Source organism: Oncorhynchus clarkii, chromosome 9 (genome assembly GCF_045791955.1).
Source record: "Oncorhynchus clarkii lewisi isolate Uvic-CL-2024 chromosome 9, UVic_Ocla_1.0, whole genome shotgun sequence".
Taxonomy (NCBI): domain Eukaryota; kingdom Metazoa; phylum Chordata; class Actinopteri; order Salmoniformes; family Salmonidae; genus Oncorhynchus; species Oncorhynchus clarkii.
Window position 1 is genome coordinate 29,089,740 of NC_092155.1, and position 14,270 is coordinate 29,104,009.

At 42.2% G+C, this 14,270-nt stretch overlaps 1 protein-coding gene across 6 annotated transcripts in view; it reads left to right on the forward strand.

Annotated features, from left to right (window-relative positions):
• Window positions 1-14,270, forward strand: part of LOC139416201 (ankyrin-2-like) — a 120,943-nt gene that overhangs the window by 74,620 nt on the left and 32,053 nt on the right. For 3 of the 6 annotated variants that reach the window (XM_071164592.1, XM_071164591.1, XM_071164593.1), the window contains 8 exons: window positions 657-881; window positions 2,935-3,089; window positions 3,388-3,599; window positions 3,920-4,124; window positions 9,427-9,752; window positions 9,952-10,077; window positions 10,211-10,333; window positions 12,845-12,866. In XM_071164592.1, the coding sequence (XP_071020693.1) occupies window positions 657-881; window positions 2,935-3,089; window positions 3,388-3,599; window positions 3,920-4,124; window positions 9,427-9,752; window positions 9,952-10,077; window positions 10,211-10,333; window positions 12,845-12,866 (1,394 nt within the window). Of the gene's footprint in view, window positions 1-656; window positions 882-1,616; window positions 1,716-2,934; window positions 3,090-3,387; window positions 3,600-3,919; window positions 4,125-9,426; window positions 9,753-9,951; window positions 10,078-10,210; window positions 10,334-12,440; window positions 12,474-12,844; window positions 12,867-14,270 lie in introns of all 6 variants that reach the window. The other 3 variants (XM_071164589.1, XM_071164590.1, XM_071164594.1) reach the window with 2 other exon arrangements.

The window sequence follows — 14,270 nt, forward strand, 5'->3', positions numbered from 1 at the left end:
ATGTGCGATGTAATCTTCACCTCAATTAGGCTGATTACAATCCTCATTATTCAGTTGAATGTTTTTCAAATAGAGTGTCATTATTTTTACGCAGCCTATATTTTTTCTCATTCTGGAATTCGAACGCGAGTGTGGGATGGGGTGTTGCTTCGTGACACTGCCAAAACATCAGTGGGATTTCGCCGGTTAACTCTTGATCCGATTGAAACCAGGCCCCTTGTGTTTTGTGTTTGATATAACCCGTCTCCATGTTTGCCGTTGTGCTGTATTGTTCCGTCTGCGTGTTGGAGTGTTTTTTTAACAGTTTGTTTGATTTACCATAACATACTGGTGTCACCGGTGAAGTGCGTTTGCAGCTCCTTCGCATTAGCCGTAAGAGTATGTGGTGTCACACCCATTCACCTCTCACTCACAGTCTGGTGTTTGTGCATGTAGGTATGCAGTGAAACCGTCATTCTTATGTTTGTGTGTTTTAACATGGATTCATATTTGTCTGTATATTTTCACCCCCAAATTGTTTTATTATACTGAAAGTTATGTAGGTTATCTGTGTAAAGGGAAGCACAAAGATATACTGTATTTGTCACAATGCTTAAAAATATCTTTCTCTTCATTTTGTAAACATCACATCTGCCCCCCGCCCATTCCCGTAACAGCTTCCTGGTTAGCTTCATGGTGGATGCCAGGGGAGGAGCCATGCGGGGTTGCCGTCACAACGGCCTGCGCATCATTATCCCGCCGCGGAAGTGCAGCGCGCCCACGCGGGTGACCTGCCGCCTGGTGAAGAGGCACCGCCTGGCCACCATGCCCCCCATGGTGGAAGGAGAGGGCCTGGCCAGCAGGCTGATCGAGGTGGGGCCCGTCGGAGCCCAGTTCCTCGGGTAAGAAAATATGCGAGGGAGGGAGGGAGGAAGGGAGGGAGGGAGAGGAAGTTGTATAGAGGGGCATGATGTCAGAGAGGGAGAATGACAGAGAACGATGAGATGTCAGAGATTATGATCTATGTTGTGAGAGTCCAAGACTCAAGAGTGAGTGAGGTGAGAACGCTACGAGGGAAAGCGACAGCGACAGCGTGCGTCAAAAGACACTACTGTATGAATCAAAACCTGAGAATGTTGCTGCCCCTCTTCCTTTTCTCTGATTCATTTCACCCTGCCTCTGCCTTACTAAAACGGTCTATGCTCTTTGCTTCTTCCCAGTGGCAGGGGCCCTGCTTTTTTTATTTTTAAACCGCATTCTAGCTGTAACTCAACCATTTATTTTTTTAGGAAGCTAACTGTTTCTATAAGACACATGGAAACAAAAAACTCTGCAAGGAAGCAGAAAACTGCGAAAGAACATTGCTCCATGATTGATTTGATATGTCGGTTGCCACTAAGAGTGGCTGTCTACCGATAATATATTACTGCCCCCTGATGGTGAAGTGTATTATAACTTCCACTTTGAAAGCTCTGTGTATTTAAAGCCCGATGTATTTACCATGATGTCCTGATGACGGCCTCCACTCCACTCAGCCAAAAGGCTTTCACAAAACCCAACTAGTCACCCATTATTCTGACTACTTCCGCTCTCTCTCCCCCCCCCCCACTGCTGCTAACGGACGGTTGGTCTCACAGTAAACTGCACCTTCCCACTGCCCCACCCCCTCTTAACGAGGGTGAGAGCCTCGTTAGCCGCATCCTGCAGCTCGGGCCACCCGGGACAAAATTCCTTGGGTAGGGGACAACAAAACATATGAAACAATCCATGGATGCTACTGGTTCCATTTTATAGCCTCCTCCTTTTATGTTTCGACTCTCTGTGATATGTTGTGTCTGTGGCCTCACCTGTAATGCTATGTGTGCTAGTGTCGTGCTGGGCCAGGTTCCCCAAAGGTTCATCGTTGGGAGCATTGTTAACCTTCGTAGGAGCGTCGTTAAATCCCAAAACCAGCGTTATTGACGTTTGCACTTGACGCCTGGCTCAAACCACTCTTAGAACAGCTAAGTGTGTCTTTAGAATCGCATGGTTTATCCGTCTCACTGACCGCCGGTAACTTCAGAAAAGTTACAAAAAGTTGAACAATGTTTTTGCAATTGATACAAACAACGTGACGTATGAAAACACGCCTTCAAATGAAAACTGAGATGACTTCCTTAAAATATAAATACAGTATCTTCAATCAATTTACTTCTATTTTGCTACTAGTAGGCTGCTGTCTGTAATTTGTCCCGATGTGTAGCCTAACATGGGCGCAATGGCGTTGCGAAACCTGCGATTTAGTGCATTTTTTTGGGGGTAAAGCATTTGCATAAGCCGCCTCAATATTTGCGGCCGTAGGTGGTAATATCTCTCTAGTAGCTGATCCGTCATCAGTTTTGTGAAATAATGATCATGTTAAGGTAAGATTTAAATGGAGAAAGCTGATCCGAGAGCAGCGCCTCCTTTCTTTCGATCCTATCAGTACCGGCACATGCTCCAACGACGCACTTAGCGACCGTGGTGTTTTGGGATACGCATGTTATGTTTTCGGCCGTTGTAGGAAAGATGCATCGTTAAAACACTTGTAAGCTTAAGTTCCATCGCTATCGGGAAACTGGGCCCTGGTTTCTTGCCCCACTTGTGCTCTCTGTCGTAGCATCCCAGACACTCCATTGTATGTTTGTTTTGTTCCTAGTTACTTTTCGGCTCCTTACCTTGTGCTTGGCTTTCTATGTTTAGTGCTGTCTGTCTGCCTGTTCAACCTCATGGTTTTATTGGTTCATTTGGTATCTTGGTGGATGTTTAGCATGACTGTCCCATAAGCATTTGTAGTTGACACTGTACTATGCTCATCAGGTGAGTCGTTAGAAATGTGGTTGCTTACACACACCCACCTACATACATAGCCCCCCCCCCCCCCCATCTCCACCCACAAACACACGCACTCACCGTGCTCCCTGTCCCTGGTCGCAGGCCTGTAGTCGTGGAGATCCCTCACTTCGCTGCCCTGAGGGGGAAGGAGAGGGAGCTGGTGATCATGAGGAGTGAGACAGGAGAGAGCTGGAAGGAGCACCACTGTGAACACACCGAGGAGGAGCTCAACCAGATCCTCAACGGCATGGACGAGGGTGAGTGTGATGTCCTCAACGCGAGACAACACTTAGTGATCGTCATCGCTAGAGGCCATTGCCAAGAGGCCCTGCTCAAATACTTTGGAGAAGCATTCCCTCCCGCCTCCCTTTCGTGGAGTATTCCCTGATCTAAAATGTCTGGATAGGTGAAAGCGAGGACTACACCGACCCAGTCCTGAGCAGTGATTACTCCAAGGGGGGGAGGAAGGAAGAAATCATCGTCAAAGTATTTCAACAGAGCCATAGTCTGAATCAAAGTCAAATGAACCGCCGGTCCTTCTGTCCTCCTCTCCAGAACTGGACCCTCCAGAGGAGCTGGAGAAGAAGCGTATCTGCCGCATCATCACCAGGGACTTCCCCCAGTACTTTGCGGTGGTGTCCCGGGTCAAACAGGACAGTAACCTGATCGGTCCAGACGGGGGCATCCTCAGCAGCACGGTGGTGCCTACGGTCCAGGCAGTCTTCCCAGAGGGAGCCCTCACCAAGAGGATCAAAGTGGGACTACAGGTCATTTACTTCAAATATTCTCTTCAGAGAGTGAAAACACCATTTCATTTGAGTGTCTGTTAAATGTTCTCGATTCCCAATTAATGGGGCCCTATGGCATGAGCGGCAGTCAGGAGAAGTTATAATCAAAAAGAATGGCATGTTGCTTGATTCTGAGGCAGAGCTTTAATGGAGCAAAAGTTACATACGTTGAGTATTTTATGATTACTACACTGTCATCATGTTTTATCAACGTCATAATCCATTTTTTTAACGCCAAAGCCGATCCAAGGTATCTCTAATGTCGGTCTACTTCTAAAGCCATTACCTGTCATCTCCAGGCTCAGCCAATGAACGTGGACGTGGTGAAGAAGCTCCTGGGGAACAAGGCTACATTCAGCCCCATCGTGACCCTGGAGCCCCGGAGGAGGAAGTTCCATAAACCCATAACTATGACCATCCCCATCCCCAAGAGTAACACTGACCCAGTGGTCAACGGCTTCGGAGGGGACCAGCCCACCCTGCGCCTGCTCTGTAGTATCACAGGTTAGAGAGAAGGGTGGATTCAACGCACACACACATATACACAGATATATACAGAACCAATCAAATGTTTGGACAGCTACTCATTCAAGGGTTTTTCTTTCTTTTGACTATTTTCTACACTATAGAATAATAGTGAAGACATCAAAACTATGAAATAGCACGTATGGAATCATGTAGCAACCAAAAAATTGTTCAACAAATCAAAATAGATTTTAGATTTTAGATTCTTCAAAGTAGCCACCCTTTGCCTTGATGACTGCTTTGCACACTCTTGGCATTCTCTCAACCAGCTCCACCTGGAATGCTTTTCAACAGTCTTGAAGGAGCTTCCACATATGCTGAGCATTTGTTGGCTTCTTTTCCTTCACTCTGCGGTCCAACTCATCCCAAACCATCTCAATTGGGTTGAGGTCGGGTGATTGTGGTGGCCAGGTCATCTTATGCAGCACTCCATCACTCTCCTTCTTGGTCAAATAGCTCTTACACAGCCTGGAGGTGTGTTGGGTCATTGTCCTGTTGAAAAACAAATCATAGTCCCACTAAGCGCAATCCAGATGGGATGGCGTATCGCTGCCTAATGCTGTGGAAGCCATGCTGGTTTACTGTGCCTTGAATTCTAAATAAATAACAGAGAGTCACCAGAAAAGCACCCCCACACCATCACACCTCCTCCTCCATGCTTCACAATGGGAACCACACATGCAGAATTCATCCGTTCACCTACTCTGCGTCTCACAAAAACACGGCGGTTGGAACCAAAAATTTCTAATTTGGACTCATCAGACCAAAGGACAGATTTCCACCGTTCTAATGTCCATTGCTTGGCTCAAGCAAGTCTTTTCTTCTTATTGGTGTCCTTTCATAGTGGTTTCTTTGCAGCAATTCAACCATGAAGGCCTGATTCACGCAGTCTCCTCTGAACACTTGATGTTGAGATGTGTCTGTTACTTGAACTCTGTGAAGCATTTATTTGGAATACAATTTCTGAGGCTGGTAACTCTAATGAACTTATCCTCCACAGCATAGGTAACTCTGGGTATTCATTTCCTGTGGTGGTCCAGTTTCATCATAGCACTTGAGGGTTTTTGCGACTGCACTTGAAGAAACTTTCAAAGTTCTAGAAAGTTCTAGAAATGTTACAACTCCCGTACGGGCTCGGGAGAGACAAAAGTTGAAAGTCATGCATCCTCCGATACACAACCCAACCAAGCCGCACTGCTTCTTAACACAGCGCCATCCAACCCGGAAGCCAGCCGCACCAATGTGTCGGAGGAAACACTGTGCACCTGGCAACCTTGGTTAGCGCGCACTGCGCCCGGCCCGCCACAGGAGTCACTGGTGCGCGATGAGACAAGGTTTTCCCTACAGGCCAAACCCTCCCTAACCCGGACGACGCAAGGCCAATTGTGCGTCGCCCCACGGATCTCCCGGTCGCGGCCGGTTACGACAGAGCCTGGGCACAAACCCAGAGTCTCTGGTGGTGTAGCTAGCGCTGCAGTACAGCGCCCTTAACCACTGCGCCACCCGGGAGGCCCTAGAGTTGTTTATTTTAACGTGATCTCTGTTTTGGTATTGGTTAGACTAGAATAAAAAAATAAGGGTACAGAAATGTTATGCTCTGTAACCTTTATTTAACTAGGCCAGTCAGATAAGAACAAATTCTTATTTACAAGGACAGCCTTCTCCTTCCTCCCTGTTGGGGAATTGAACCCCGGTCTCCCGCAGGACACTGGATTCTTTAGCTAAATAGCCCAGTACTGTACTCCCAACCGTGACGTTGTACAGCGCCAAATTTTCCATTCCATCCTAACGGAAACCCAGAGGGTTTTTCATTTTCCTTGGAGTAGAAACACCATAATATTAATCACATTAATCTCAAACTCTAAAAGTAATTGGAAAGGTAGATACAAATTATTTGTGACATTGTGGTTACAATAAAGAATGTAACAAGATGTAAACAAGATGCTGTGTCGTTATTTACCGTAGTGATGGACAGCTGGTGGCATTTTGAAAACATGTTTTCAAACACTTCTAGCCTGATTAGCAGGACAATGGACTCTTTATAGCCTGGCTACTGTAGGTGTGACCATCACCCTACCTGCAATGTATTCAATGCTTTAGTATTCGGAAGTGTTGCATTTCTAACTCAAAACCGCAGTATAGTATTTCTTCATCAACATCTTTATGTTTTCGTTAATAAAATAATTATAAAAATACTCATTCAAAATGCTGATGTTTATTTAGTTATGGATCCATAACCAATTACTATGTGAATAAATATCAGTGAATTACAGAAATATTGGAACAAAGTTGTCTAATGAAGGCAAACAAATTGTTGCCATGAAGTGGCTTTTGGTTTTAATTTAGAATCCTACAATCCTTTATATGTAATTATTGGCGGCGAGTCACGTCATATTTTTCAATATACTGTAGGCCTACCGTAGGTGACATGAGTCTCACTAGTGTTGAGTAATGTGCTGTTAAAAGTGCTTTAGGTCTTTTTTATTTAAAGAGCATATTGAAGTTATAGAAGCAATAGGATTTGAAGCAAAAGCCTACAACTATTTCAGCACCGTTTCGCGCTGCTCTGAGACAAGCATGGGGACTGGTCTTGATAAATCAATGAGATTTTTATTTTGACTTAATCTCTGTTTGGGTATTGGTTAGACTAGAATAAAAAAAGAAGGGTGCAGAAATGTTATGCTCTTAGTGTAACTTTTATTTAACTAGGCCAGTCAGTTAAGAACAAATTATTTTATTTTCAAGGACAGTGTCACGTTCTGACCATAGTTCTGTTATTTTATTATTTGTTTTAGTATGGTCAGGGCGTGAGTTGGGGTGGGCAGTCTATGTTTGTTTTTCTATGTTGGTTTTTGTGTTCGGCCTAGTATGGTTCTCAATCAGAGGCAGGTGTCATTAGTTGTCTCTGATTGAGAATCATACTTAGGTAGCCTTTTTCCACCTGGGTTTTGTGGGTGTTTATTTCCTGTTTAGTGTTTTGTCATTCACAAAACGGGACTGTTTGTTTGTTGTTTATTGTTTTTGTTCAGTGTTCATTTTGCTTAATTCAATTATGGACACTTACAACGCTGCGTTTTGGTCCTCCGAACCTTCTCGCTACTCCTGCTCAGAAGAGGAGGACGAGATCCCTTACAGACAGCCTACTCCTTTCTCCCCGTCGGGATATTGAAACCCAGTCTCACGCATTCCCTGTCCGCACGACATGGGGATTCTTCAGCTAAATAGTCCAGTGCTGTACTCCCGACCGTCACATTGTACAGCGCCAAATTTTCCACTCCATCCTAACGGAAACCCAGATGGTTTTTCGTTTTTCTTGGAATAAAAACACCATAATATTAATCAAATTAATTAAGCAAGTACCAATCAAAAGTTTGGACACACCTACTCATTCCAGAATTTCTTTATTTTTTACTATTTTCTACATTGTAGAATAATAGTGAAGACATCACTCTTACTCCTTCCTCCCAGTCGGGGAATTGAACCCCAGTCTCCCGCTTGCCCGTCACTGAGAAAGTCTGGACATGGCCTGCTCTCCCTTATGTAAGGAATTAGGCACTTTCCCATGTTTACTACAGTATGTATTGTAGGCTATGTTTACTTGTCAGACTGCACAGGCTTATATCTTCAAAATGTTTTAAATGCTTAATTATCCAAATGTAAAAGCATATACTGTACAGTACTGTATTTCTTCGTCAGCATCTTTATGCTTTCGTTAATAAAATAATGATAAAAATCCTCTTTCAAAATGCAGATATTGATTTAGTTATGGATCCATAACGAATTACTACGGGAATAAATATCACTGAATTACAGAAATATTGGAACAAAGTTGTCTAATGAAGGCAAACAAATTGTTGCTTACTGGAAAATACTCTTTCAAACACATGGTCACATGGAGCAGCGTTATTATGGCTATTAGCAGGGCTATATTTTGGCCTTTATAAATATTTTTTGGGCCTTTATTGTAATTCTCAATGAGTGAATGGGTGTGGAGTCAGGCGCAGAGAGCAAAGGATGCGGGGAAAAAACACGCTTTAATGTCCAAAAAATCACAGGAACAAAATAGTATACCCAACACAGGTGTAACTATAAAACAAAATAGTACCCTTATGTGAAATACTAGGACAGCGAGAAAACCCAGCAAAACACTAACCACTCTCACAAATACAGAAGAACAAGCCCGCACAAACAGAAGCGGGCTAAACGAACTTAAATAACCCCACCCTAACAACCAAACAATGAACAGGTGAAACCAATTAGACAAAACCAAACGAACACAGAACAAAGGATCGGTGGCAGCTAGTAGACCGGCGACGACGACCGCCGAGCGCCACCCGAACAAGAAGGGGAGCCACCTTCGGTAATGTTCGTGACAGTTATTCAGATTACAATCGCTCACTGTTGTTGTTTTTTAAACAAAATAATGTAAAAAATATCGATATATATATTAATGTGGACGTCTATTTCAACACCGTTTCGCGCTGCTCTGAGACAAACATGGAGAAACAAAAATGTTCAGTTATATTCCATGATATTCTTCAGATATATGTGTTGACTGAATATAAGCAAGTGATGTCTGCTAAATAATCAAGTTAGGTTTCTCCAGAAATTAATCATTCTAAATAACAAACTGGCTTTATTTACAAATTAGTGAGAATGTCTCACCCCATGCTCAAGAATTGCTTTTTTCTCAATCACTCTAGGTTAAGTGAAAACAAAATTTCCAAAATATCGATACTTTTTAAACAAAGCGATTATTATTAATTCATTAATTAATTTAGAATTATATAAAAGCCCCTTAGATATTCTCACAGATCAGGTTTGCCCTAACAAAAAATGCCCCTTAGATATTAATTTAGAATCCTGTTTTTTGTTTTTCTTGGAATAGAAACACCATAATATTAATCAAATGAATTAAGCCAAATTTCTTAAAATCAATCCCATGTACTATGTTATTACAAGAAAGGTTTTGAATTCTCTAGTAATGCCAATATGGGAGACTATCAAACGCTTCTCAAAGTTGCCCTCTGGTGGTTAAACTAGCACTAACTTGCATTAACGTAAAAAATGACTGCCAATGAAATAACGTGCCATAGAATGCTGCAGCAGCCCGCAAGGTGTTCTGCAGTATGATGCAACTTTTAAAGGAGGAACCACAGTACATACATACATACATACATACAAACTGTACACACACACTCACACACACACTGCAGGGACACACACAAACCATGTCTGTAGCTAACCTTCTAACATTTTTCAATTGTATTCTTCTTCAAAGGTGGAACGACACCAGCCCAATGGGAGGACATTACAGGAACCACGCCCCTAACGTTCATCAACGACTGTGTCTCCTTCACAACCAACGTATCGGCCAGGTTCTGGCTGATAGACTGTCGGCAGGTGCAGGAGTCAGTAAACTTCTCCAGCTCGGTCTACAGGGAGATCATCTGTGTTCCGTACATGGCCAAGTTCGTCATCTTCGCCAAGACCCACGACCCCATTGAAGCGCGCCTCCGCTGCTTCTGTATGACTGACGACAAGATGGACAAGACCCTCGAGCAACAGGAGAACTTCACAGAGGTGGCCAGGAGCAGAGACGTAGAGGTGGGTGTCATGGTAGAGGTGTGGTCAAGGGCTCGGAGGGATGTACCTTTAAGCTCTATCTTTATGTGGTATTCCCTTCTAAAAATATTGTATTCTCCAGTGAAAGATGTAGTAAACTGCCAGTAAAGTGTGAAGGCTTAGTAGATCACACCGTAGATTACTAACAGGGATGGGTTTGGTATGTTTCTATTCTCTTCAGGTCCTGGAGGGCAAACCCATCTATGCAGACTGCTTTGGCAATCTGGTCCCTCTCACCAAGAGTGGCCAGCACCATCTCTTCAGCTTCTTTGCCTTCAAAGAGAACAGGCTGGCACTCTTCATCAAGGTGAGTATTACTGGGCCAGCATTCATACACACTTCTGTATCATTTACTGTATTACAAACTAGCCATGTATCGTAAACTGTATGTTAATTGATTGATTGACTGACTGACGATAATGATGCCGATGATTCCACAGATCCGAGACAACACTCAGGATCCGTGTGGCCGTCTGTCCTTTATGAAAGAACCCAGGTCTTATAGAAGTCTGGCCCACAACGCCATATGCAACCTGAACATCACACTACCATCCTACTCAAAGGTAAGAACACTGTAACATTACCGCCACCTAAACACACAGCCTAGGATACACCTAGTACCTGGAATTGTTTCTGATCATGTGACCTGACCAGGAAAAAATCTGGTTCCTGTATAGCACACCAGCAGTTCCCATTGCATGCCTGAGTGTTCGTCATTGCTGACTTATTTAAAATAGATTGACTTGTGTATTCAAGAATAACTGAGTATTCAAGTCCTTAACTAGCATTTCCCACAGGTACATTAACCTCTCTGGGATATTCGGGATGGTAGCGTCCCACCTCAACAACAGCCAGTGAAAGTGCAGGGCGCCAAATTCAAAACAACAGAAATCCCATAATTAAAAGTCCTCAGACATACAAGTATTTCACACCATTTTAAAGATAAACTTGTTGTAAATCCAGCCACAGTGTCCGATTTCAAAAAGGCTTTACGACGAAAGCACACCAAACGATTATGTTAGGTCAGGACCTAGTCACAGAAAAACAGCAATTTTTCCAGCCAAAGAGAGGAGTCACAAAAAGCAGAAATAGAGATAAAATGAATCACTAACCTTTGATGATCTTCATCAGATGACACTCATAGGACTTCATGTTACACAATACATGTATTGTGTTTTGTTCGATAAAGTTCATATTTATATCCAAAAATCTCAGTTTACATTAGCGCGTTACATTCAGTAGTACCAAAACATCCGGTGATTTTGCAGAGAGCGACATCAATTTACAGAAATACTCATAATAAACATTGCTAAAAGATACAAGTGTTATGCATGGAATTTTAGATCCACTTCTCCTTAATGCAACCGCTGTGTCAGATTTTTAAAAAGCTTTAACGAAAAAGCACACCATGCAATAATCTGAGTACAGTGCTCAGACAACAAAACAAGCCATACAGATATCTGCCATGTTGTGGAGTCAACAGAAGTCAGAAATAGCATTATAAATATTCACTTACCTTTGATGATCTTCATCAGAATGCACTCCCAGGAATCCCAGTTCCACAATAAATGTTTGATTTGTTCGATAAAGTCCATAATTTATGTCCAAATACCTCCTTTTTGTTTGCGCGTTTAGTACACAATCCAAACTCACGACGCGCGGGTAGGTCCAGGCGAAAGTTCAGACGAAAAGTCATATCACAGTTCGTAGAAACATGTCAAATGAAGTATAGAATCAATTTTTAGGATGTTTTTAACATAAATCTTCAATAATGTTTCAACCGGAGAATTCCTTTGTCTGTAGAAATGCGATGGAACGCAGGTCGCTCTCACGTGAACACGTGTGATCAGCTCATGCCACTCTGGCAGACCTCTGACTCATTCAGCTCCCATTCCCCCCTCCTTCACAGTAGAAGCACCAAACAAGGTTCTAAAGACTGTTGACATCTAGTTTGCCTTAGGAAGTGCAATATGACCCAATAGACACTGTATATTCGATAGGCAATGACTTGAAAAACTACAAACCTCAGATTTCCCACTTCCTGGTTGGATTTTTTTCTCCGGTTTTTGCCTGCCATATGAGTTCTGTTATAATCACATACATCATTCAAACAGTTTTAGAAACTTCAGAGTGTTTTTTATCCAAATCTACTAATTACATGCATTTTCTAGTTTTAAGGACTGAGCAGCAGGCAGTTTACTCTGGGCACCTTTTTATCCAAGCTACTCAATACTGCCCCCCAGTCCCAAAGAAGTTAATACCTTCTTAACAGTGTGTTGCTTGCATACTAACATGCAAAATAATCTGCACTCGTGACATGCTCACAGCATGCTATCTTCCTTCAAATTTTAATTGGGGTTTATATTCTCAAAATAATTTTTACACCTTTTAACTCTGATTGATTTACTATAAGCAACAAGCATTACCATATGTGAGTGCTGGTAGCTGTCTTAAAGTATAACATGAATCCCTTCTCCTTTGAGAGGTCTTTCAAGTTTACTCTGACGGTGACACCCTTCCCAAAACAACATTGATTGGCCACAAACCTTCAAGTCTGTCGCTATGGTAACATGGCTTTGCCCGTTCTCTTTTTTTCCCTCCCCCTCCTCTACCTTTCTCTATTTGTCCATCTGTCTCTTTCTGCTTCTTGCTGCTTCTTGCACCCCAAAGGAATCTGATTCAGACCAAGAGGCTGAGGAAGAGGTAATATTGTGCCCCTCTTCTCCCCCACTAACTGTTTATTTGTTCATGTTTTTTTTGTGTTTTTTTTTTTCAGACCAGAAACATGTTGCTAGACGTTTACTATTTTGTCTGTCATTTAGCTCTATGTTAGGTATTAGAAAGGAACGCAACGCATACCCCATGTTACTGCTCATCAGCGTGCTTGTCCCTTGTAGCAGAGTATCTTTAGATATTAGTCTTAATTCATCGTGATCGTAGTTCTCTGTCCAATGACTTATTTTCTTCCTGTAGCAAAGGTAGCAAATGTGTACATAACATTGCCTACATTTTTTCTTACACGGTGATGGAAATGGTATTAATAGTGAGCGCTATTTTTGTATTCCTCTTTACAGATCAGCAGGAATCTCGAGAAATGTAAGTCATTTACTCTTTTTTTGATAACACTTTTAACTGCTTTTTTTCTTGCTATTTAACTTTTAGCTGTTATAGTATGGCTGCATTACTCAACCAGTTGAATATGACATTGCTTTGATAATTGCGTTATAGCCATACCATAGATTTAGACATTACCAATGATGTTATGCTAGTTGACTATTGCAGAGCGCAACACAGAATGATAACCTGAGCTACTGCGTAAACATTGTGCTTCCTATCACCCTCGTTAGCTAAGCTGTAACACATGGTTTGTCTTTGTCACAAAAACAAAACAACACAAATGTCACTCTGCCCCACCAAGGCAAGGTTGTGCCAACAACTTCATCAGGCATAAACTTCTTCGGTATCTCAATTGACACATCGCTGCTACGCACATGAATCAAACTCTCATTTGTACTGTGGTGATGTTTATGTGACAACGGAATAGTACCCCCCCCCCCCCCCACCAAGTTACTGTAGTACCTGAATGGCAAAGCAAACTGTAGTCTAGCTTTCTACTCCTCCCGATCCCCTCGTTCATACCCTGTCCATGTGGTGTTTTATATTTTCCCTTTGCCTATAATTCATTAATGAATTTATCATTAATCATAGTCAAGTGCCACATCATTGCCATTGCTGGATATCTACATATGCTTGGCACTGTGTACAATATATAGAATATGGAAAATATTGCACATACCTTCAAAATATACATGTACAGTAATACATACATTATACATAAACTGATGTTATTTGTTTAATTTGGCTTCGTTACATTGGACAATGTATGTGTGATGTATGTGGCAATTTGCATACACATGTAATATGGACTAATGCTTTTTCTGCAAATTTAACAGTTGTAGGCTATGAGAAAATAGTAGACTACATTTCACCACACTATTGAATGGGAATACCTAAATTAACCTCTCTTGATAAAGACAAAAGGCATATGTGCTAGTGGTACATTTTTTGTTCTTTTTTACCTAAATCACTTTACATTTGCCCCATTCACTTTTCACAAAATGCTGCATGTCAACGTTCCCCTTTGCTTTGCATGGAAATAACTTGGCTTACATGAGCGTGCATGTGTGTTCCTGTGTCTGGGTGTGTGTCAAGTGTGAGAGTTCTTTTGACTCTTTGTTTTGCTTTAACATTGATCTTTGAATTCCTTTTCACTCGCTATTTGAATTTGATTTAATACAATGTTGCTACTCTTAATATGATTTACCCTTTTCTATTCAGTTATGTTTCAAAAAGTGTATTTAGCTAGACCAAAGTTAGTATAAGGAAGAGATACAGTCAGTCCTCTAAAAAGACCACACGCCCTTCCCTTAAATCAATTATGTTTTTCCTGTTAATTTCCTTAAATGAGTTTACCAGTTTGATGCTGGTTCAGAACCCTTT